General features: G+C 37.2%; 1 protein-coding gene across 1 annotated transcript; it reads right to left on the minus strand.

Annotated features, from left to right (window-relative positions):
- Positions 1-448: 448 nt before the first annotated feature.
- Positions 449-7,718, minus strand: LOC140235922 (retinol dehydrogenase 10-like). Its single transcript, XM_072315915.1, has 6 exons — positions 7,502-7,718; positions 4,927-5,035; positions 3,277-3,409; positions 2,061-2,308; positions 1,434-1,550; positions 449-539 (listed from the first exon to the last, which is right to left on the minus strand). The coding sequence occupies exons 1-6, from the start codon at positions 7,716-7,718 to the stop codon at positions 449-451; spliced, it is 915 nt and encodes a 304-aa protein (XP_072172016.1).
- Positions 7,719-25,974: the final 18,256 nt, after the last annotated feature.

Genomic DNA, 25,974 nt, shown 5'->3' on the forward strand with positions numbered 1-25,974 from the left:
ATTTATAACCAAATGTTTATTCAAAACTGTGATATCACACGTAACTCCTGTCTGAATTTCAAGGAAAGGAAACGCTTATTAATTCTTAGAAACCCTGTCATTCTTTTTTAAATGAAAGTACGCTAAATGCCGGGTAGTGAAGATAAGGGTTAGAGTTAGGTTTACGGTTTTGGTTATATTTATGGTTAGGATTAGGATTAGGATTAGACTCAGGGAAGGGTCTGGGATAATTGTCCAGAGGGTAACTGCCGTACGTCTTTTTTTTTTTTTTTTAATCTGGTTCTTTGCTTCATCCCCCCAAACTTTTGTTTATGAATTTGTACATATTATGATAGCTTGAAATCTGACTAATTTACATACACCAACATCAGAAATTTGGTGCACGATGACTTCACATCTCGCTTTTGCTGTAAAAGGGAGCCTTTTGTACTTCCCTCCTTTCTTGTAGCTACGCTTTGTGTGGCTTGGTTGCCTTCTGAGACGAAACTTGGACGTTGACGAATTCCATCACAGCCATGCGAGCTTCGTGGGGGAGAATTCTGCAATAAATAACACACATAAACACACACACACACACACACAAAGAAAACAAAAACTGTGATGATGGAGATACCTTTCTCATATACATGTAATCGGGCAAAAATAGAAATGATAAAAAATTATGATAGATAAGGTGATGACAATAATGATAAAAATGAGAATAAACATAATAACAAAATGACGATCATGGTGACATCTACCTTTGCCCATTCAGTCTTTAATCTACGTTATACGACCAGATATCCATGGTGACATCTACCGTCAACCGACTACTCTTTGACCGAAGTCACATGACCAGAAATCCATGGTAAATCCTACTCATATGACCAGGGATCCATAGTGACACCTATACTTTATACCCTCACACTACCCGTCTTTGACCCACGTCACATGATCAGGGATTCGATCATGGTGACATTTATACCTTTGCAAATCAGTCTTTGACCTAGGTCTAGTATATTTTGATATCCATGGCGGTGGCCGATCCAGAGGGGGCGCGTCGGGCGCGCGCCCCCTCTTTATTTTTGGTTGAAACAAAGGAAATAAAAAGAAAAAAAAGGTGGGTGCGCCCCCTTTAATTTTGCAAAGGCGCCCCCCTCCCCCTTTATGGAATTCCTGAATCCGCCCCTGCATGGTGGCACCTACCGTCACCCGACCACTCTTTGACCCATGCATTTCACATGACGAGGGATCCATGGTGACACCCACCCATGTCCGACCAATCTTTGACCCATGCAAGTCACTTGACGAGGGATCCATGCTGACATCCACCCATGCCCGACCACACTTTGACCCATGCAAGTCACATGACGAGGGATCCATGGTAACACCCACCCATTCCCGACCAATCTTCGACCCACGTCACATAACCAGGAAGCCAAGATGATACCTACCCTCTTCCCAATGATGCCAAACGGTAGATCCGAGGGAAGTAGACGAAGCGGGCCTGCCTCAGAACCTGGTCAACGATAAAATCTGCTGCTTCATTGACACTGTTCCAGCCCAAAAATCTAAATTATCAACATTGTGAAGGAAGATTGAATAATTATTATGTATACATTTTTTCTTTAAATAGTAAGTCCAATAGGAACAGGTAATGGGAAGTTGGAGAAAAGGGAAGGAAAAGGGAAGGGAAGAAGAAGAAAAATTCTCTGAATTGTTTCGGAATATCCCTAAACCTTTTTAGAAATATGTCTTGCTTACATACAATAGTCTAATTTGGATACGCAAATGAAGACATAAAAATATATAATTATATCATATATAATTATACACATTTTCAACCTAATTCGCTGATTTTGCTATAACATGTAATTCGAATAGGCACCTGCCAAAGTATACTCGGGGTTGGTCTTCAACAAGGTAACTGTGTCAGGAGTTGTGAACAGCACTGCAAGGCAAGTTCAGTACTTGAAGCCCATGATAACTTCTCTGTTTGTTTGTTTGTTTGTTTTTCCTGCTTATGGAAACTACAACATTTTCAATACTCCGATCGCCAGGTAGAAAACCACGTCACAAACCTCTGCTCCACAGAGTGTATCAATCCCGTATCCAAGATATGCGGGCAAACAAGGGTCTGTTTGATGCCCGACTTCTTGTAAACATCCCTCAGCTCCCGCTCCAGCGATTCGTCGAACCCGAAGACGGCAAATTTGGAGGCGCAGTAATCAATCTGCCGATGCATCCCACTCTCACCGGCCGTGGAACACGTGGTGACGATATGACCGCTGTCTGCCTCTAACATGGCAGGCAGAAAGGCTCGGACCATCTAAGAAAGAGTTTTATGGGCGGGATGATGATTAAACAATGGTGAGATGAGAGCTTGGATGGGGTTTTTACTTTGTAAACCTGTTTGCCAGATTTTGCTTTGACTTAACAATACTATTTTCCCTTATATAAACCCAGTCATAAAAGAAGAAAGGGGGCTTTGTGGTTTATTTATTGTACTAAGGCATTATGACAGAACAGGTTCGGATGTGGTTTGGAGGAAGAAAGTGAATTCTGTAGGCTGGTAGTGACTTAGAACTAACGACGGGTGCAATAGGGAAGGGAGAGGATCAAAGGTCAATGCAATAATTATGCAGAAAATCTACACGTGGAACACTGGAAGAGTCACGGGTTTTGAAATTTGCAGCATTTTTTTTTTCCGTTTGGCACACTTTTTTTTATAGGCGGGGGGGGGGGGGGGAGAGGGGGCTGTAGACGCCCAGTGACCCCACTCTCTCCTTCCATGGCTCGGATTGCGTGGTTGGAGGATGAGGACTTCTTGTGTGGTTTTCTTTGATGAGAAAGTGGTAAACGTAAATATATCATACCTTTGTTACAAAAGTATTTCTTACTTTTGACCGCAGGAGTGGAAGCTGACCCAGTCAAAATGTTGTCTGAATTATTCATAACAGAGAGTTTGGGGGATAAGGCCCACAGTGGGACTATAGTTTAGCTCATGTTTTATTATTTTTTTTGTGTGTTAAATCAAGATCTCCTCTTTCTTGAAAAGGTGCAAATCACATTGATAATCGGACCGGGTACAAATTTAATGGATGTCCTTTGTGTGATAGAGTTACAGATGACATCGCATAATCCCACTTTTATTACAAACCGTGTAAAGTGGTCTGCTTCACGCAACTTCCTGAGGTAAACAGGTGAATAAAACAGACCCCCTTGTGATTTAGCCAATGAGACAAAACAGCTAGGTGGTATAACACCCCCACCCCTAAAAAAAAGGATGTTTCTCACCCAAAACTGAGAAACGGCATTGACGTTCATTGTTCTCTCGATCTCCTTCTCCGTTAGCTCCAGGATAGTCTCGCCCACCAAGACCCCAGCGTTGTTGATGAGCATGTACACCTGCCCAACTTCATTCTTCACCCTACAAAAAATATAAAGAAAGTTTTTTTTTTTTTCTATATAGCCACACCTCTCTATTGTTGCTCCTCTTGTTAATATGTCTGGTGTGCTGTGGTGTTTTACAAACAATAACAGTATCAACATCTCCTACCTCCTGATCCGTTATTTTTTTTTTTTGAAAACAAAATATTTAAAATCAAACATTTGTATTTGTTTAATTCAGGACAATTTACACGTATGTATAATTATAATCATAACAAACTTCTAAACATATTTGAAACAATGTTTTCTAGAAATCAATCCGTCCACAATTATCCAACAAGGCGATCCATTGAATTCCATTTACCATTTCTTAGGACTTTGCTGGCTCAGCACACCTTCATCGACGATGGGCCAAAGTATTGGAACTCACTTCCCAACGACATAGTATCAGCACAAACTTTGAATTCTTTCAAGAACAAATTAAAATCATTTCTATTAAAATCTTATGATATACAACCGAATTAGGTTCGTTTTTATTGTCTCAATCAAGTCATCTTTTACACGCATTAAGCAATCATACAGATATCATTTTTTTTTCAGAAAAGTAATCAGTAACAAATAAATTAATCTGTCGTACATAAGTCCTCCTCAGATGTTACTTTTATTATAACGTATAAGAGTGTGTCTATTCTCTCTTCCCCCCCCCCCTCTTTTTTTGCATGTCCGCTCTTCTGCATTCATACCGGTATATGTACCGTCTTATCATTACACTTGCATCATGAAATCCAGACTGCTTGTGTCCACGATGGCGCGTGCTGTAGTTTCATGTTTTTCCCTTTTTCTTCTTTTTCTTTTTTTTTTCTTTTTTGTTCCTTCCTAAATTGATTTCATGTCAGTTGACATTGGTTTCTTTGATTTTGTTTCATATAATGTTTGTAGTTTCATCAAGTCATTATCTGTTCTCTTATGTATTTTCCGAGGGTCCCATACCCTGTAAGCTTTGCTTTTTACTGGGACCCTCCATTTCCATTCCAATCCTTGTATTATGCATATATATCGTACCTAAGAAAATGAATTTATGTTGTTACTCGTGATCACATGTACCTTTTTTTTTTAATTGTTACAAATATGTTCTGTTATTGCATTGTGTATAATTTTCCCTGTTTATTTAATGGAAATGAAAAAAAAATACAAAGTTGAAGTAGAAGCTGTATTGCTTTGTGTCGTGTGTATTGCTATGTTACATTCATATTTGTATATATATATTTATTATATATATATGTACTATTTTTTTTGGCTATAAAGCATTGCATGTAAACTTTTCAAAGTTCCTTGCTTTTTAGCTTGAGCGTGTGGCACTTGTAAAGGTCATTACAGAAAAGATTATCCGTCATGCAATTTTATTTCAATGAAGTACAGCTAAGTCAACTTTTTGAGTTTGTATAGATTAATTTGTTTCATTTTGGAACAGGACAGCTGTTAGAGAAAGAAAAATAGCTGTGTTCAGTGCATGAGTATGACCTACAACAAAAAGGAGATTGGCAGAGAAAATTTCACCTGACAGCCGTAGATTTAACCCCCTCCTTATCAGTAACATCCACTCGGTAGAGATAAATCTCTCTGTCTGGATGTGCTTGCGTGATCAGATCTGCAGTGTCCTGATTTCCTTGAATTCATTAAGAAAATGATGAGAGGATAAAACAAGATATGCTGAGCGTTATGTAACGAGATAGAAGCAAAAAAAAACCAAAACAAAACACAAAGAGAAACAGACAGAGGAATGAATGAATGAATGAATGAATGAATGAATGAATGAATGAATGGGAATGAAAAGTCACAAGAGGCTCAACACTATAGGTGCAGTATGCATCACGTAATTATTATGAAAATGATAATATAGAATATACATGATAACATTTATTATCAATGAGCAGGCAATGAACAAAAATGACGTTCGTTTGATTTGAATTGAAAGATGGATCAAAGGCTTCACTGACTAAAATCGTTCATCGCAAATAACATAGTTGCAGCAAAGTCAGAATTTTAACACTTTGCACCAAATGTGACTGTGCATCACATGTAGCTCCGCTTGATTTTACGAGAGGGCTGAAAAATGGTAATACGTGTGAACCGATTCTATAATGAGTTTGCTTTTTTTTTTTCTCAGAAGCAGCAACTTTTTTTTGACATTAATATTAAGTTTGGGATCATAAAATAAATGACAAAGCGTGTTTTCAAGAGGTGTTTTTTTATTTTTTTATTTTTTTTTTAGAATAGTGTATTTAGGTATGTCTTTTGAGGCCTATTTTCATTTCTTAAAAATCCTTTACACACTCTTCATTTTCAAATATGATAACTTTTCAAATGACACTGCCATGGCTTTGATACTTGACATTAATCTTGGACAGAATGTGTTAATAGAGCATGCTCATTTACAGCTTAATCTATACTAATCCATTCATTGGTTCCGTTATACTGATTTACATCCTATTTTGTTTTTGTTTTTTGGGGTTTTTTTTGTCCCATCCGTTGCACATCTAGCACGGCTTGGTAAAGATTAAACGCTTGAATAAACGTTGTCCCTTTTGAGCCTCTTTTCTCAGTTCGCACTTGTCCAGAGTGTTTGCTTTTTCTAATATTTTGATAGCTTAGGAGTGTCCTCGTAAATTGAGTTCTACATCATTATTTTTTAACCTTAGTTTGCTCTTTCAGAATCTTCCCATAAATTGAAATCCCTGTTTGGCGACTTTGTGTTGGTTTCGTACCGTAGGGTCAAAAATAGATAAGGAAAACAGACTTTAGAACACCTAAGAGAGAGAGGTCGAGAGGTCAAAGTACATACACTGATTCGTTTATTCATTTCATTCATTTGTCTTTTTTCCCCATCTCCAACAGAAGCTATTTTACAGAAACTCAATCCATAAATTACATCACAATATATAATTAAAGATTAGTTTACAGAATATTGTAAGTATACGGAAATGCTGCAAATGGAAGAAACGCTGAAAAGCAATGCTTGGAGCATTTGTGTAATGGGTCCATTTCTTTACATTTAATACAACAATTCGTATGACTCATGACTGATACACTGTTATACATAAGAAGCGGAATAAAAAAAAACCAAAACAAATCAAAACTAAGATATGGAAACCAACTAATCCGAAATAAACACCCTTGACAAAGTATTATTATTATAAACCCAACACTATAATTCACTGTTATACAGCAAGAAAGAAGGAAAAGAGAAAGAGAGAGAGAGGGGGGGGGGGGGAGAAACTGATTATTACATAGTGTGAAGATAAAAAGTAGATGATTTTAAAAAGACGAGAGTACATTGTATGGAGCCGCATATCAGTCAACTGTCAGTAATTGCCTGTTTTTAAGAAAAAATAAAGTTGGATATTCCGCTTATTTGGAACCATGATAAAAGAAGGCAAACTATGTAAACTGCATATTTTGAAATATGCGAGGGTAATGCTGAGAAAATAGTGCATGTGGTGTTTGCATAAAAAAGATATTAAATGGGTTATGTTGTTTCGCCTCTCGTTTCCCTCCCACCCCGTCTCTTCCTATGAATACGATTCCTGTATTAATGATAGCTGAAATTACCCGAGATCAAAGTAACTTGCCAAAAATACGCTTTAAAGCTTACATCTAAAATGGTTTAAAGTTTAAAAAAAATACATGAATACTCACACACACACACACACACACACACACACAAATCAGTCAATCAAACACGGAAAGGAGTTCCCCGCGGATGTACATGTATTGCAAACTCTTTTTAAATCCTCGGCCCATTACAAACAACTTCTTTTAGCATATCCCTAAACCTACCGATAACCTTAGAGATTGTATTTCTGTAGTTTGACCTTGAGAGGTGCGCATCTATTTATTGTTGGTGGATTTCCGTTAAAGTCTGCTCTTTCACTAATTGCTTTTCCATATTATACCGGGTTTCATAAGGCAGAATTGAAAACTATATGTGCGTCCTATCTGGGTCATATAATAATTTATATTGTTCATTTTGGTTGCAGATTTATAAAAAGAAAAAGCGTCTAACTGGAAAGATGCTACTACCACTGAAGTATGAAATAGGTCCTACTCAGCACTGAACGGCGTTTGGGCTAACCTGTATCCGAGATGTCCCACAGCACAAGCCGGGGTCCGGCGGCGGACAAACGTAGTGCAAGCTCCCGACCCAGCCCACTGCCGGCTCCCGTGATCAGCACCACCTTTCCAGCGACAGAAACTTTTGGTGGCTGGATGAAGAGGCGATAAACCGCTTTCAAATTCGCCCACGCTATTTTTGTTAGCAATATAAACACAGCTAATATGTGGTGAAGCATGTCGCATAGATGGTAGTACAACGAAACCTGACAATGATCAGTTTCGGTTCAAGTTGATATAAATATGCGTCCGTATATGCATAAAGCACGTAAGGCAGGAAACCCCTCACATATTCAGTGCAGAATGCAGGTCTTTGTCTGCAGAACACGAAGCATCGTTCTTGATCATCGCTCTATTACCACACCCCCTCCTGGGAATGGAATCGTCATCCCTTAAGACCTATAGTGCTGTGCGTACGGGGTGAGGGCGTAATATCATCAATGTGAACGTTAGTTGGTGGATTCAGGGTATGAACTCAATATCCGTCTGTAATAATCAAAACAGATACCCCACTGATCTTGAGACATTGTGTGAAGCATGCCTCAAATGTAATAAGGCCCTGTGAATAAATTATGTTTATATCTATGTCTACAGATCTATACAGGCTTACTGGCAGGGATTGGTCAACTTACCATCACGTAAATGCGGCGAGGATGGAAATCATTAATCTTTAGGAGCTTCCGGTCACATGACGAATCCGCTCTTTAAAAACGCTTATCGAGATCCTCCGGGTGGTTTGGGTTGTTTGTTTGCTTGCTTTCTTGCTTGCTTGTTTGTTTGTTTTTGCCAAACTTCCCGAGGGCAATGTGACATAGTGGATAAGACTCCCGACTCCCAATCGGAGGACCCGAGTTCAATTGCTGACTAGTTCTTACGTCTTGAATTGGATAGGACGTTTTTGCCCATCGTGTATATCCCTCTCGAGCCAGGTGTTTTAATGGTCATCTGACAACGCTAGGGTAATGATGTACTAGTAAGTGGGACCCTCTGGTAGTGCAGTGGCAACAGTGAAGAGGCTACTCTGGAGAAAGAAGACCTTGTTCTTATGGAATACCGGCTGTAAAAGAAGACTAATGCGCATGGCAGTGAAAGTTTTTATTCATTTATATTCGGGAAATGGTGCGATGAGTATTAGATCACGTGGGTACTCCACTCTTACTTATGCTTAAAAAAATAATGATAAATGAAAAAAAAAACCGTGTAGAATCAACAGACTTGGACCCCGCTTACAGTGCCAATTGCGGTACTCGGCTCCGCAATTCTGTCCGTTTACAGTGCCGGGCTCGGCCCGGGCTTTTAAATTCAAACCTTCAATATTTTGTCGTAGTGGCGCTCTGCTTGTAAACAAACGACTATAATTGGGAGCGCTCCGGTCGCAAATTGGTACCGCATTTGGCCCAATTTGCGTTTATAGTGAGAAAAGGCCGGGCTCGGCCGCGGCCGAGCGGCGGCCGAGCCCGGCCTTTTCTTACTATCTACAGAGCTTGGCCAAAAGCGCGCCCGATTTTGGTACCGCATTGACCTTTTGCGCGTTTACAATGAAATGAAGCCCTCACCTAGTGCCATCACATAAAGCAAACGGAATTGAAATCGGGTTAGAAACGGCGAAAGAGTAGCATTTTGTAGCAAAATGTACAATACAGGTAAAAAATCAAGGTCTAAGGTCAAAGAAGTCAAAGGTCAAAATTCTGTGTAGAAGTTTTGAAGCCCTCACCTAATGCCATCACATAAATCAAACGGAATCGAAATCGGGTTAGAAATGGCGAAGGAGTAGCATTTTGTAGCAAAATATACAATACAGGTCAAAAATCAAGGTCAAAGGTCAAAGAAGTCAAAGGTCAAAATTCTGTGTAGAAGTTTTGAAGCCCTCACCTAGTGCCATCACATAAAGCAAATGGAATCGAAATCGGGTTAGAAATGGCGAAGGAGTAGCATTTTGTAGCCAATGTACAATATAGCTCAAAAATCAATGTCAAAGGTCACCACTGAAATTCTGTGTAACAGTTTCAAAGCTCCCATGTAGTGCTATCATATAAAGCAAACGGAATCAAAATCGGCTCATAAATGACAGAGAAGTAGCAAATTGAACATTTTGATCACACCACGGACGCACACACAGACGGACGGACGGACACACACACGTACAGAGCCCGTTTCATAGTTCCCTGCTCGAACTCGTTCGGCGGGGACAAAAAATCAGCTGTGAATTCGAGGGTTGGTTTAGCGCAGTAGTACACGGGATATTCGACCATGAAGTTTTACGCTGAAATTCGATTAAAAATAGCGCTAGTTTTGCTCAAAAATTAAGATGGAATGTACACGAATGCAAACTTTTATGAATCACAATGTTTAAATAGAAATCGTAAAGAGACTTACACATCCACCATTTTTTCTAAACTATTTTGAACATAATTGAAAATTTCAAGGTACTTTGCAATATCGATACAAATTAATTGTTTTTCAACATAAAATATCATGAATTCAATAAATGGATGTTGCTAAACTTATATTCACGTCAGCGTTTGGTCCACATGATTGTCCAGTGACACGACATGGTATGATACGTAGAGGGTACATGTGATAATCCATCTAATACTCTCACACAATATCGATGATAATGTAGCTGTCTGTGTGTGTACATCACGTGTTTACAATGTGGCGGAAGAGGGAGGACACTCACCCCTCAGGTCACTCCTAGAACATGGAGGAAGGGAATGTTGTAGACCTGCCAAATATCCACCAATGGGAGGACAACCCAGCAGGGAAATGACCTTGATCTCATATAGCCGTGGAGAGTCACTTAGTACATAATAGGGGAGTGCAGATGACATAATTATGCTACTAGTGCAGTGCAGATGACACGCATGTTTGCACCTAGGCCGCAATTGAAAATACAGTATCAGCGACTAAATTAATTTTTGTCATGGTGAATGCTGCCTCCTTGGTTTGTTATTAACGCACCTTTCTTGCTTTGGATATGAATTGAATGATCTTATGTGAAATTATTTGTCGGTTGTAGTACTTCGAATACACACAAGTATGTTCTGATAGGTAAAGAATAAAAACAAAAATTCGTGAATCTAAATGATCACTTACACATACGCATCCATTGTAAGTCAAATTTGTAATCGCGTTGCTATCATTCTTAAAATGACATATGGCAAATTTACAAGTCATTTGCTCTCCAGTTATTAAGTTAATTGCGTATATGCTAGAAAAATTAGTTTACCTTCCCATATTGTCAAAAGTTAATCACATTTTGTTTTGCATGTGTTCCATTGTTAACATCTTTAAAAGATGATTTTCTAATCCACTGCACCCAAAGTCTCTCTCTCTCTCTCAAACACACACACACACACAACACAGATTTAAGTATTAAATGACTTGAGAGTAGATTTCCTGTGCTGATATTCATAGCTTTATTCTCCAATGACACGATAAAATAACAGGATGTCTTCTCAGAAACACACTTTTCCGATTATTCATCTGATGATAACTATTAATGTGAACCATGAAAGCATGCTTAAAGCATTAATTTATTAGACAAACTGTGTATTCACAAAACAATTTCTACGTCACCCTTCTAAATTCAAAAAGATTGCAACTACTCGGTATCTATAAGTATCTCAAAACCCATATCACAGGGTATTCATTCTTTATACAATGTGCGGTATAACTTTATCAGCAATACAATGAATAATACAGCAGAAATGTGACCCTGCACCTCAAAACAAACAAAAAGTCGCCAGACATGAATTTTTAGTTAAGACCATATTCTAAAAGAGCAGACTTTAAGCTTTAAAATGATGTATAACTCAAATCAAATGGTCTCTCCTAACCTATCTAAATATTGGAAAGAAAGCACAAACTCGGGAAAAGTGTGAACTGAGAAAAGAGGCTCTGAAGTACAGTGTCTATTCAAGCGCTTAATCTTTACCAAACCGTACTGGCTGTGCGATGAATGGGACAAAAAAACAGGAAGTAAACCACCAAGTAACAACAATGAAAGGGTTATCAGATTAAACTGAAATTAAGCATGCCTCATTAACACATTCTGTCCATAATTAATGCCAACTTTGAAATCAGTAGCACTATCCTTTCAAAAGTTATTAGAGTTGAAAGTAAAGAGTGTGGACAATGTTTTTCAGAAATGAAAAAGGGATTCTAAAGACACACCTAATCACACTATTCTACCAAAAATGTTCGACATAAACTGCTAAAAAAGAACACACTTTCCTGCCCGTTTTATGATACCAAATTTTGGCATAATGTAAAAGAAGACCCGCTCTTTCAGAAAATATGAAAAAGTCAAGTTCGGCTAGGTTGACCCATTTCACTTATTTTCAGTCCTCACGCAAAATGAGTGTGTGTGACTTTATGTTCATTTTGAGGTGCACGGTCACAAATAAAAAAAAAAAATAGCATTAGTGCATTAAAGTGGTTCTAAAATGTGAGTTAGGGATAGAAACAGCTACTGTAAAAATTCGAATCAGTAAAATTGATGTTAAGTATTGTTAAACATGCAAAATGTGAACAATAGTCATAATAAAAACGCTTTACCTACTTAATCGTCTACAGTTACGGATTATTGAGAAAAATACAGATAGCTCTTCATATTTTAGGCTTTATCACGAAAGATATTAAGTTTTATGGTGCATCAGATCTACACATGCATTAAATGTCATATCTTGATTTTTTTTTTTAAATCACTGTTCCCAAGGCTAAACAGGACCTCTAAGTGTAGCTTATGAGCGTAGCTTGATTTGCGTGTAGCCCTCGCGTACGTATACTCATCGGAAAAAAAAAATAAGTAGGAGGGACAGATGACTTGCGTAGAGATAGGATAGAAGAAAAGAGAAGGGGAAAGGAGAAATCTGTCTGCTTTCATGAAGGTTAACACAAGTGTAGTTCATCTTGATCACTGACCAGCAAGGCATGACAAAATAGTTACTCATCGAGGTATAGGTAAACAGTTACAGATCATGGTCGGTTACATGATTACGTAATACATCAAATGCGGCGATATTTCTACGAAAAAAAAAATCATGTATGATACACTAACAGCGTAAATTTACTGATATCTAGAGAGCAACATGTTTTTATAAATTTCCTAAAAGAGAACATGGGCTTTACACTTCGAATGTCAGAAGGAAGAGAATTCCAAAAATCGGATTAGGTGTTTCTGATAGATATCAGAACCATCACGGTCTTAGGATTATATCAATGACATTTATCAGAGTGTCTTGTGGGATGAGAACGTATGCCCTTGTTTAATTAAAATAATGAGAAAAAAGAAAGTGGCAACTGACACTTATGTAAGTGAAACGTAAAGAGTGAGTTTTGCAAACAAAAACAAATAATAAAAATAATTTCATTTACCTTGAGAGTTATTAGTTTTGCGGATAAACGATCTGAATGGTCTAAAAAAAAAACCTGAGTTGGTGCAATTACGTGTAGCTTTCTTTTGAAGAAGTAATATACTATCAATGTGATTTCTGAAGTTGCCCATACAATGTTGTAATATGAAATTTACAATAATATTAAGGAGTTACAAAGCATGAATGAAATATTTTAGGGACATGAAACTCAAGCTTGTAGTCATGATGCATTGTATAATACATTTTTAATCTTGACTTTTTTTGTTTCGTATATTCCATCAATGTGAAGTGAAAATAATAAAAAAAAAATGTGCTGGAACTGAAGATAAGTTATGTAAGTTATGTACTTTAAAGGTTTTAAAACGCTTCCCTCAGCAACTTCAAGTAAGAACGTGTACCCCTCTACATTATGACCATGCTTAATCAGTCTGCGAAATGTTCAAGAAGCTTAGTCAGTAGCTTTTTGTGGCAAAATTAAAGTTTATTCAAATTCTCTACGAGTAACATCCAAATAGGTTGAAAAAAAAAAACCTTTACAATGTAATCACACCTCGTTGTAATAACGAATTCTAATTATGTACATACTAGACACATTGATAAACACACAAATACAATTGATTCTCCCACTTTCGGGAATGGAAACTGACGAGGCATTTTTCTTTAATCGAGTTGTCTCATAAAGAATTACAGGAAAAAAAGTGAATGTATCTTCATCAACGTGGATAAGGATACTAGTTTTACTCGATTCTTGATTAATTACAAGATGATCTGATAAGACTTTACAATATACTCACCAATACGGCTTTACACACTTATTTTGTAACTTTAACTATGTGACTATGGTGATCACAGAGATATTACCCAGCTTTCGGTGGCAGTACATTCTATCATTCACATGAGACGGCTATGTGAGCGATACGGGACCAAACATCAGTTTTAAAGGTCACAAGGACACTCGCCACGTCAGATTTTGGATTGGTAAAAACCTCCACCATTATGTTGTTTTGATGATCCATGTCGATACCAACCACAAATAGCGTATGGCACGAGACAGCAAGGTCCGATTGACGTAAGCCTTCCCTGATATTAACTATTTTATCCCACCCAAAGCCTGTTGTTTCCAAACGCCTGATAATTAACTCGTCCAGGACGAAGAGGCGCTGTCCTGTATTTCGTTCACAAAGAAGAAGCCATAAAATCGAATACAAAGATAAGAAACAAAATCAATGGAACGGCACGTCACAGTCTGATTTGATATTGTTTTGTTTGTTTTTGATTATTTGTTCGTTTGTTTGTTTGTTTGTTTGTTTGTTTGTTTTTGTTTTTTTTTTTTTCGACACTCACGACCCTCTCATGTATATTGTGTGTCTTTTAACCCTATTAAGCCCAAGCTATTTTGACCCCTCGCAGGCCCAAGGGGGGGGGGGGGCACATTGTGCCCCCCCCCCATATAACTTTTTTATTATTTGATGTATCATCGTCATATTTGGCACGTGGGTAGAGTAACTCATACTCTACATGACCATACATTTGAATTTTCACAAGGTCACCCATGGAGGGCGCTATTTACAAAAATATAAAGAAATACATAGGAAATATGCTAAAAACATGATTTTTCGGTACAATTTCTTTATCCCCATTATATATGTCTCATTATAGACCAATCATTTTCATATTTGCCACAAGTGATAAGCAAGTGGAATTTTATTATTTGTTATGTTTGAAATTTCTCAAGGTCATCACATGGGGGCGCTATTCATATCAACATAGTGATACATTATGAGACCTGAGATGAAATGTTTGGGATGGGTACATGTATAGTTATGACATTTCATATTTGCATAATAGTGGAATTTTGAGATTGCAAATTGATAATATGATAAACTAATGATATTAGAGGCATAACTTGGGTGAAGGAATCAAAATAACTCAAAATATAAGGGCAATCTGTAGAAAATATTATTGTTTTCAATTACATCTATTATATCTATTGTTTTATGCCTTTGTCATATAAAAACAAAGGAAATAATAAGAACAAAGGAAATTTTGCTTCTTCAACAAATTTCAGCCAAGAAATACCCATTTCATACACCGTAATGCTGTTAAATGAAATGGGAACAGAAAAAAGATGCAAAATCTGACTGACATGGTTGTCAGTTTATGGTTGCCATGGCAACCAGCAACATCAAATATAGCTAAATTATATATCAAAATGTTCGCAATAAGATCTTAGGAAAAGTCACCAAATTTGGTTGAAATCGGATTAAGGACGAAGGAGTGGCAAACGAAAATCTGGTAGGGGGGGGGGGGCACAATGTGCCCCCCCTTGGGCTTTATAGGGTTAAGACGTGGCATTCTTCTTTTTTTTTTTCATCTCCATCAAAACTTTTACAAGCACTTTTTTTTTCTCATAAGATATAAACACATACTGTTTCATATGTCAACATTACAAGATAAGATAAATGACATTTATGGACATGAAATAGATAGGGTGAAAAGAAAAGAAACACACACGAGAAATGTGAAGTTTAGAGAAGGGAAAAATTGGGAGGGGGGGGGTGCCGAAGAAGCAATACTTGTAGAGTGCATTCCCCCAAACAGAGTACGTGAAATTTTATCACGGTTGGAGAACAGAGAGAGAGAAAAAAGAATGTCGATAGTGAAGAGAAAAAAGAATGTCGATAGTGAAGAGAAAATGTATTGAGTCAACAGAGTGGCTAAGTTTTTTGGATAAAATTAGAGAAAATTCAAATTAAACGTTCCGGTATTTTTGCAATCATCGAGAAATCAGCAGAGAATTATTCTTTTTTTAATGAAAAATATACTTAATTATGACGTTCAAACGAGTTTTTGTAAAGACCTTTTTTTTTTTAAGGAGAGAAATTTTTAACTCGACTTTAAAACGATTCAAACTCTGGCTATTTTAAGCTATGCCTAAATCTATTCCAAAATTTCGTATCCAATCAAGCAACTCGTGAAGTCTTGAATTTATTGTTGACCATCAAAATGTGAGGATATGAATGTGAAAAAAAAGAACGTTTGAATCATCTGCAAACAAAAAAGAAGATAAAACATTAGGAACATGTTTCATATCATTTATACGTTATCAACAAAAGTGACACATTTTAAGTCATATGCAGCTGCATGTTGAAGATAACAAGAAATAATTATAATCAATGAGAAGGTAGCATTTCCTTTCACCTCCCATTTTAAGATTGTCTTAGTATTAGTTTCTTATTTTACGAGTTTCTATTTTCCTTGGTTGTTCACCTGCGCAAAATTGGGGTTGATAACAGAAATAATAATAACAATAATAATAATAATAATAATAATAATAATAATAATAACAATAATAATAATAATAATAATAATAATAATAATAATAATAATAATAACAATAATAATAATAAGGTCTTAATTACCCAGGGTAGCCTCTTCAGTGTTGCCACTGCTCTACCAGAGGGCCCTGCCATTATTATTACCCTAGCGTTGCCAGGTACCCATTTATACACCTGGGTCGAGAGGGACACAGTGGGTAAAACATCTTGTCCAAGGACGTAAGCACTTGGCGGGATTCGAACTCGGGTCCTCCGATCGGGAGTCCGGAGTTTTATCCACTATGCCACAGCGCCCCCACCTTAAGAAAGGTATATTCTATTTCCACCCTCCCAGCAGACAAGTAGACGGACTCAAGAAACCTGTACATGAGTTGGAAAAGTTGTTATGTACATGTTTTTGTTCTTGTTGTTCATATAATATTAAGTGACCGTGCATCACAAAACGAACAAAAAGTCGCATACAGTGATCTTATGTGAGGTGTGAAAATAGATGAAATGGGTCAACCTGACCAATCTTGAATTTTTCATATTTTTTGAAAGAGTAAGTCTTTTGCTATATTATATTTAAGTTTGGATCATAAAGAAAATAGGAACTTGTATTTTCAGCAGTTTTCTTGAACAATTTTTTGGTGGAATAGTGAAATTAGGTGTTTCTCATAGAACCCTCTTCTCATTCCTTAAAAACCCTGTCCATACTTTTCATTTTAACTCTTCATGTGCCATGATGGAAACACCCTTTGTGCCACATTATTCTGAGACACTAACGATTTCATGCTTCGAGAAAACATGTTTTTCAATTGTATGTAACTTCTTTAGATTTCTGTTTAGCTGGGGCAAATAGTGATTTAGGTTGTAGAGAATATGCCAAGCTTTGCTTTGATGTATTATTGTATGAAAAATCTATGATTGTTTTTCTTTCACATCACCAATAGTTGAATTACTGCAAAGGCTGACTTTTGCACACAAAATAATGACAGAAACTTAGAAATTACTCTCAAATTCAGTAGAGAACACCTGTTGATAGTCAATCACTACATGAAATGCAAGCTATTATGTGAGAGGTACGGAAGCGTGAGAAACGCTTTCATTGTACCGCGGCATTTGGCGATTTATCGATCGGATTAGGCGGATTAGCGCGTTTGAGCAGAATATGTGAAGTTGGCACGCCGTCGACAGAGTCGGACGTGCGAACGTGGTACATAAACTTTAGAAAAAATAATGCTACTGCATTGAAAGTTGGCAATAATCATCTACAGATTATGTTAACGTAGCATATTTAATTTCAGCTCAATCTGAATCTCTTTATTGTTGTTGCTTCGATGGTTAACATCCTGTCTTTTGTTAAATTCATCCCACAGCTTGCATGGCTTGGTAAAGCGCATGAAGATGATGAATAGACCTTGTACGTCAGAGGCTCTTTTTTTTTTCGTTCACACTTTTCAGAGAGTGTCCTTTCTTTCCAATATTTAGATAGGTTAGAAGAGTCCATTTAAATTGAGTTATGTATCATTTTAAAGCTTAGAGTCTCCTTTTTCAGAATCTGCTCTTAACTTAAGATCCATATCTGGCGACTTTTTGTTGGTTTTGTGATGCAGGGTCACATATGTGTTCTTGAAGGGGCAACCAAGTTTAGGTTTCTTCAATATAGGGGTACAAATCAACAACGAGAACAACAAAAACAAAACTTTTATTATACAGTACTCTCCGTGTAATCGGGCATCGCTTAAACGGGTACTCCATTTAATTGGGTAGTAATGTCAGAGTCAGTTCCAATGCACATTAAAATTACCTGATAATCGGGTTGCCTCATTGCATAAAAGGGTAAATAATTTTCTTCTTATCGAATTTCTACCCACATTTTATCACAGATATAACACTTTAAGAAATCATGTATGTCAAATTTTCTACAGCCAATCGCATTCTCTGCTTAATTTGCCAAGAAGACCGATTATTTGGGGAGTTATTAAACATGAAAATACATGTATGTGTACTGACTTGTAACACGAAAAAGAACATTACACATGTAGCTGGCACTCACAATTGCACAGAGACAGACAGACACCTACGCTCCTCCCTTGCTCCGCAACAACATTCACAATACGAGAAGCTTGCAACGAAAATCAGGCCATGCACCAGCTCCATATAATTTTGCTTTTCCCCAGTCACTTCTCGAAAAGTACGTGACTAGGGCACGCGAAGAGACGTGTTCATTTCGGAAAACGCCTGCGTGTTAGCGAGGAGTCTAATAGTCAAGCGACAAAGTTTAATGAAGACATATTTGTTCATAAAATTTGTCCATAAAGACGTATGGCACACAAAAGATTAAATGATCTTGAGGATTTATTAAGAGTGAATTCGATTTCAAACAATACTCATCTCCATTAAAACAAATACTTTCTCTGATTTGTCCCAGACCTTAGATTTTACAGTTTCAAATAATGTGATAAATGAAACAGTTGTAAAATTGATTGATTGGCTCAGTATCAGATCAGGGAAGGGGAATTCCCTCCTCCATCCCCCTTTTTTGTTTGTCCTTTCACTCCCGCAGAAAGGTTCGCCATATGCTTGTCATTCAAACGTTAGTTAACGTTAACCCTATAAAGCCCAAGCTATTTTGACCCTTCCCAGGCCCAAGGGGGGGGGGGGGGCACATTGTGCCCCCCTATATAACTTTGTTATTGTTTGATGTTTCATCGTCATATTTGGCACATGGGTAGAGCAACTCATACTCTACATGACCGCATACTTGAATTTTTTCAAGGTCACCCATAGAGGGCGCCATTCACCAAAATATAAAGAAATACATAGGAAATATGCTAAAATCATGATTTTTCTGTATAATTTCTTTATCCCCAGTTTATATGTCTGATCATGGACCAATATTTTTCATATTTGCCACAAATGATGTGTAAGTCAAAACTCATTTTTTGTTATGGTTGAAATTTCTCAAGGTCACCACATGGGGGCGCTATTCATAACAAAATAAAGAAATACATTATGAGACCTGTGATGTATTGTTTGGGATAGGTACATGCATAGTTATCATATTTCATATTCCCATAATATTGGAATTTTAAGTTTGCAGATTGATAATGTGATAAACAAATGATATTAGAGGTATTATGTGGGTGAATGAATCAAAATGACACAAAATAGAACAGCAATCTTTGGAAAATACTGTTATTTTCAAGTATCTCTATTATGTCTATTGTTTTATGCCGTTGTCATAGAAAAACAAAGGAAATAATAGGAAAAACATTTCAGGGCCATAATTACTTCACATTTTGCTTCTTCAGCAAATTTCAGCCAAGAAATGCCTATTTCATACATTATAATATTGTTAATTGGAATTGGGACAGAAAAATACGCAAAATCTGACTGACATGGTTGTCAGTTTATGGTTGCCATGGCAACCAGCAATATCAAATATAGCTAACTTATATATCAAAATGTTCGGAATAAGATTTTAGGAAAAGTCACCAAATTTGGTTAAGATTGGATTAAGGGCGAAGGAGTGGCGAATGAAAATCTGGTAGGGGGGGGGGCACAATGTGCCCCCCCCCCCCCTTTGGGCTTTATAGGGTTAAATGAACTGTTTTCAGGCTGCCTGGATTAAAATTACCAACATATTACATATTGTGCTAATTGGATGAATAAGCTTTAAATCATAATCTAAAGAAGGAAACATATGTGACCCTGCACCACAAAACCAACAAAAAAAAAAAAGTCGCCAGACATGGATTTTTTTTTTTTTTGGGGGGGGGGGGACAGATTCTGAAAGAGAAAGGGACAAAAAAACACAGGATGTAAACCAGCGGAGTAACAACAATGACGGGATTATCAGATTAAACTGAAATTGAGTATGTTCCATTAACACATTATGTTCATGATTAATGCCAACTTTCAAACCAGTAGCTTTATCCTTTCACAAGTTATTAGACTTGAAAGTGAAGAGTGTGTGAAGGATTTTAAGAAATACAAAGGGGCGTCTAAGAGATACCTGATCATTCTACTCTCCCCTAAAAAAGGGTTGTAGAAAAACTGCTAAAAACACACTTTCCCATTCATGTTATGATACCAAACTGATGAATAGTTTAGAAGAAGGATAGCTCTTTCAGAAAATATGAAAAACTCAAGATTGACTTGGTTGACCCATTTGACTTTTTTTGATTCCTCACGTAAAATCAATGGGTGCGACATTTTGTTCGTTTTGTGATGCGTAGTCACATATTGTCCAAGGCTAAATCAAGGGAAAGTCTTCTACCAAACAACTTTGTATTCGTTGTCATGTACCTGGTATATGATACCATCCACTGGACTAGTGTATGTATGTAAATTTGCTCATTATGCTACTTTTGGCATGTTTTGAATACTTACATCATTTTAAAATGGAAAGTGTTGTTATAAATCGATTTCTCTTCAAATAAAACCCTTAAACATTTTATCTGTGTTTTCCGGTATGTTGAATCAGAAGTAGCAATATATTGTATATTATGCTAATTAGCTGAATATGCTAATTAGACTTTCAAAGTTAAGTGCCGAAGACTGCTAGAAGTTGGTAACGAAGCATAGTTTACCGCACTATACATTATAAAACACAAATTAACAAAAAATCGTCTATACTTAACAACTTTTCAAGGTCATATGTATTATACATGGTACTGCACCATCTACTGGAGGGTGCACGTCACGAGACCGACACCCACGAGTCATACAGCCCACAAGTCATACAGCTCACAAGTCATACAGCCAAGGAGTCATACAGCTCATAAGTCATACAGCCCACCAGTTATACAGCCCACGAGTTCGACACTGAGTAAATTAAGCCCACGAGTTCGACATCATGTAAAATAAGCCCACGAGTTCAGCCTATGAGTTCGACATTACGCAAAAAAGGTTCACGAGACCGACACTAAGCAAAAAAAGCCCACGAGACCAACATTACACTTAAAAGGCTAACGAGACCGACACTAGGCAAAAGAGGTTCACGAGACCGACACTAGGCAAAGAAGGCCCACGAGACCGACAGAGTGAACAGCGCCAACTATAGACCAATTAATTGTATAGGGTGTCCAGATAATGGCATAACGAAGGTATAAGTGATGGAAAAGGAGAGTTGCTAGGGTAATACTCCGTCAATTGCCCTCCCTCATCCCCTGAAGGGTTCATAAGATCTTTAATTGTGTTTGCGTATGTGAGTGTTGTGAAAAAAAAATAAACAAAATTCAGTAAAAGTGCATGAGATGTTTCAACATTGCTTTCGAAAATGCCAAAACACCCTCGTTTCCATATCTGCAAGGCCCACAACAGTACACCTACTTCGAAAAAAAAATAAAATTATGTGGATATTCAAATCGACCAGCTAGAAATATACCCAGGTATGAAATGAAGTTCACTACAAAAACTTATTCATAAAATGGTCGATGTTGTAGTGCACACCGGCTTTACATGATATGGGGGGGGGGGGGGACTAATCATCTGCAAAGGTGTTGAAATAATAAAAAAAAGATACAGAAAATAATGTAATCGTCAATTAAGGCAGCGTTAAGAATTTGGAAAAAGAAGATGCATCCATGAATGTAACTCTTCTATTTCAAGAAAGATGTACTCTTTTGAGAAGAATAAATTTGCAAACACAAGCTACTGAAATCGAGGTGAATCGCTGCGATAAAAAAAAAAGTTTTCATCCGCAGAAATTCATATATTAAAGCTAAAGAGAAAATTACAAATTGAGCTCTAAACAGGCAGATATGATATCTAATAAGGCCTACTTAACTTGTGAAGCGAGCAAGAAAAGGGCGAAAAAAGTAGAAGTAAAGTCTAAGTAGAAATTAGTAATGCCTATTAAATATAGCATGATGGCATCTAAAAGTAAACGATTCATTATTCTTGTTCTCTATCACTTTTTCATTCTTCTTTTTTTTGGGGGGGTGGGGGGGGGGGGGTATTCCTATGAAGAGGACAATTCTATTACAAGAAAAAATGGTAACAATGTAGCTCCCCGTAGCGTGACTGCCCCCTAAAAGACACACGTGTAGAAATACATACTTAATGTCGTTGATCTGTAGATGGTGCTGTTATTAGTTAGTAACAATCTCTCGCTCGACAGCGTAATGAAATTGCACCCGCCAGTATGTAATTTTCCTCTTAATGGAACATCCTGTACAGGTACATTATTTGTAATTGATATGTAGATGGTGCTGTTCATCCTGTCGGTCTCGTGCTCCTTCTTTGCCTAGTGTCGGTCTCGTGGGCTTTCTTTCCCTAGTGTCGGTCTCGTGAGCCTTCTCTGCCTAGTGTCGGTCTCGTGGGCTTACGTTGCCTAGTGTCGGTCTCGTGAGCCTTTTGTGCCTAGTGTCGAACTCATGGGCTGTGTGACTCGTGAGCCGTATAACTCATGGGCTGTATGACTCATGGACCTATTTTTGATGTCGGTCTCGTGGACCGTATGACTCGTGGGTGTCGGTCTCGTGGGATGACCCCTCTACTGGGCAATGTACACTGTGCAAATTAGCTCGTGATGATAATTTCTTAATTGAGACACTTATATCACGTCAGATGGATAGTTTTGCTATGAATGCATTCCTTATCATAGAAAAAAAATAAACATTTAATTAACCATGCTGGCTGGTTTCCAGGTTTCAACCTGAAAATTTGTTACATATTGCGCAAATGCTTATTATATCATTAGGCTAAGTAGGCTAATAAAAGAAGTTGCCCAAAGTTGCCAAGATGGCAACCAAGCTGAATTTACTTCAATACCCTTCTAGAACACGAATCAACAACAACAAAATCAACTTGTACTTAACAACTTTTCCGGGTCTGAAACATTTCTTCCCGACTACAGCCAAAACATGGGTGTACAGGATTCTAGCAATGTTGCGATTAATAGGATTCTACCCATTTTTTGCAAAATAATTCCTAAGAGAAATTCCTGAAAGAAAAATAGTTCTGTTCGCTGGGAATTATGTGTAGCAACGTCATTATTTGGATTTTGGTAAATGTTGCTTTCCATATATTTGATATATTAAAAAAAAACACTTTAAAATTAGGCTACCAAATACATCAATTTTGCTATTAATGCATTCTGATTTTTATTAACGGGCAATTAAAAAAAAAAGACGGAATCTTTATTTTTAGGGGGATTAATGTACCTGACAATAATTAATTTATTCAAAATCATTTGAGTGGTAACATCATTCGGTTCTCAATACATGCAGTGTTAGATGTACCCCAGACATTTATATCAATGATCATTCGTCGACTTTTTCCTGTTGCTCTTCTCATAAGAGTAGACATTAATTTTTTGTTCGGTTTCTCTTCTAACTTGCATTTAATACATTTCTTATTTTACCGTCGGGGAAATAATATTTCATACCTTCTCCGTAAATGGCAATGCTTTTGAAATCAGGGGCATCTCCTCTATTCCCAAGTTGAACTTCAGTATCACTTGCCGAGATGTTATCGATAGCCTGACGATGTATTTCATTTCGAGTTGCCCAGTAAAGATACCTGTAAAAAGGTAATAAAAAGTATAAGTTTCTCCTTTTATTAGCTTTACCTCTTCAGCTAGTTTCAGCGCTCTTAAGGAGACCTCCGGATGATTTTCAGATAAAAATTCATAACAAATTGCATTGAAAAAGGCTGATAACATGGCAGCCCCACCATAAGAATGTATGAGTTGGGGCTCAAGGAAACAGAACAAAAGAAGAAGGTAGGCATACATTCTTTTACACAGGTGAACTTGTCAATCAAGCGGTATTGCGATGGAATTATAGTGCTCATTTCTGAAAATAATACGTGGAGCTTCTATAGGGGGGTTCACACGTACACCAATTAGCGGGATACAAATCTCGAGATTTGCATCGCGGTCGGTATCAGCTCGAGTTTTTTTTGCACGTGTGGACAGAAAAAAAACCCCGAAAATTAGCGCGATAAGCATCGCGATGCTAATCCCAAGAAATCTTGCGCTAGTTCCTCAATTAGCGGGATAATTCGCCCCGTGCTGGTACGTGTGAACGGTCGGGATTAGAATCTCGACTTTTTATATCCCATCATGCAATGCGCACATCACAACAGCGAGGCCTCTGCGAAGAGGGCCTTCACCACAACAACAGCGCGGGAACCACACCGCTGACGCGCAAATAACAATGGACAAACGGAAGTGCGCACAGGCAGTGATAGGGAAGGGCGCTGTGTGACCCAGTTTGCAGGCTTTGCTGTTATCTCGATCGGCAATTAGCGGGATAATTCTGTACGTGTGGACGCTTGCAAAAAAACTCGAGATTACGAGCGCGATCGCTATCGCGCTAATTTTGAGCGTGTGAACGGTTGCAAAAAATCTCGAGATATGGAAAGCGATAGTCATCCCGCTATTTTGAACGTGTGAACCCGGCTTATGTCATCAACATTGTTCAGTATGATTTGTTTAAAAATTTTCAAAATATTGGTTTCTCTTCAAATTCAAAATTGAAATTCCAATGATATTCCATTCCTACAATGACCAGAACCAATTGGTATTTTGATTGCGATGTTGCTTTTCAATGCCATCTCCTTACCTGTATTGTACAAATGTTTACTGTTTGTCGTTGGTGTTGTTGTTGTTGTTGTTGTTGTTTTGTTTTGTTTTGTTTTTTGTTTTTTGGGGGGTACCTTAATTTCTGGCATGAATTTTGATATCTCTGTTGATGTATCTCATTGTCCTGTCCCTGTTTCTTCTCTATGCTCTGGTAAATATAGAACATTATATCATTCCTTTTTGCACCATTGTACAGATATAATACATGTATTTGCATGGGATCAGATTACTCTACGTAAGGATATGGAACTGCTACCAAAGCAACCTTTTTATGTTGTAACTACGATTCATTTCTTGGTGAAGATTGTTGAATTTGAGCTTTTCTGAATTTTCATGTGATAAATCTGAATTTTCATGTGGTAAAAGTAAAGAAAGATTAAATTGCATTATCTGTGTTGGTAATATTTTTCAATTTAATCATTTCTATGTACTTATTCATTTTCTCAAACAATGCTATATTTAGGTGGTTATTACGAATGTTATATCATCAGATATGACACTGATTAAAGTTGAAACAAGAATTATGGCCTATGCAATACATGTGATGTAACCCAGACATTTCTTTTTAATCATCTCACTATATCTCAATATAACCTTCTCAGTAAATTTGAACGTTAAAGATGAAGCTTTATGTATTTTTCTACCTCCTCAATACACAACTATCTGGCCATTTTGTAAGAGTACCGCAAGTGTATGTTATGTTACAATGTTTCCACAATGTATGTATTTCGTAATGAACGGTATTGTATGTGTAGGGCCTCTGATAATAACAGTGTTTAGCCACTGGCAGAGCTACCCTACTCAAACAAAACAAAGAAATGAATAAATAAATGAATGAATTAATTAATTAATCATACCGCGGAAAATGAAGAGTATTATGATGCATGGGCTTCATTCTTTGAGTATGACACAAGTGATAACAAACAGTATACTATACCCATAATTCTGATCTGTTATTAGAATTGCTGAAAAATAAAAATTTGGATCAAAATGTATATAAACAGTATTATACCCCTAGTGAATTTAACCATAACTTTAATCAGATGTATCAGCATCACACTTTTGGTTATTTTGATTGTCGTAGTATTATTAAAAAAAAAATGACAGCATTGAGTCATATATCTATATTTTGAAATATAAA

This window comes from Diadema setosum, chromosome 12, assembly GCF_964275005.1.
Source record: "Diadema setosum chromosome 12, eeDiaSeto1, whole genome shotgun sequence".
Classification (NCBI taxonomy): domain Eukaryota; kingdom Metazoa; phylum Echinodermata; class Echinoidea; order Diadematoida; family Diadematidae; genus Diadema; species Diadema setosum.

Coding starts and splice junctions, on each gene's coding strand:
- LOC140235922 (XM_072315915.1), bottom strand. CDS start 7,718: ATGCTTCACCACATATTAGCTGTGTTTATATTGCTAACAAAAATAGCG. Junction 1,551..2,060: donor ATACACTCTGTGGAGCAGAG/GTTTGTGACGTG, acceptor TTGATAATTTAG/ATTTTTGGGCTGGAACAGTG. Junction 540..1,433: donor TTGGCATCATTGGGAAGAGG/GTAGGTATCATC, acceptor TATTTATTGCAG/AATTCTCCCCCACGAAGCTC.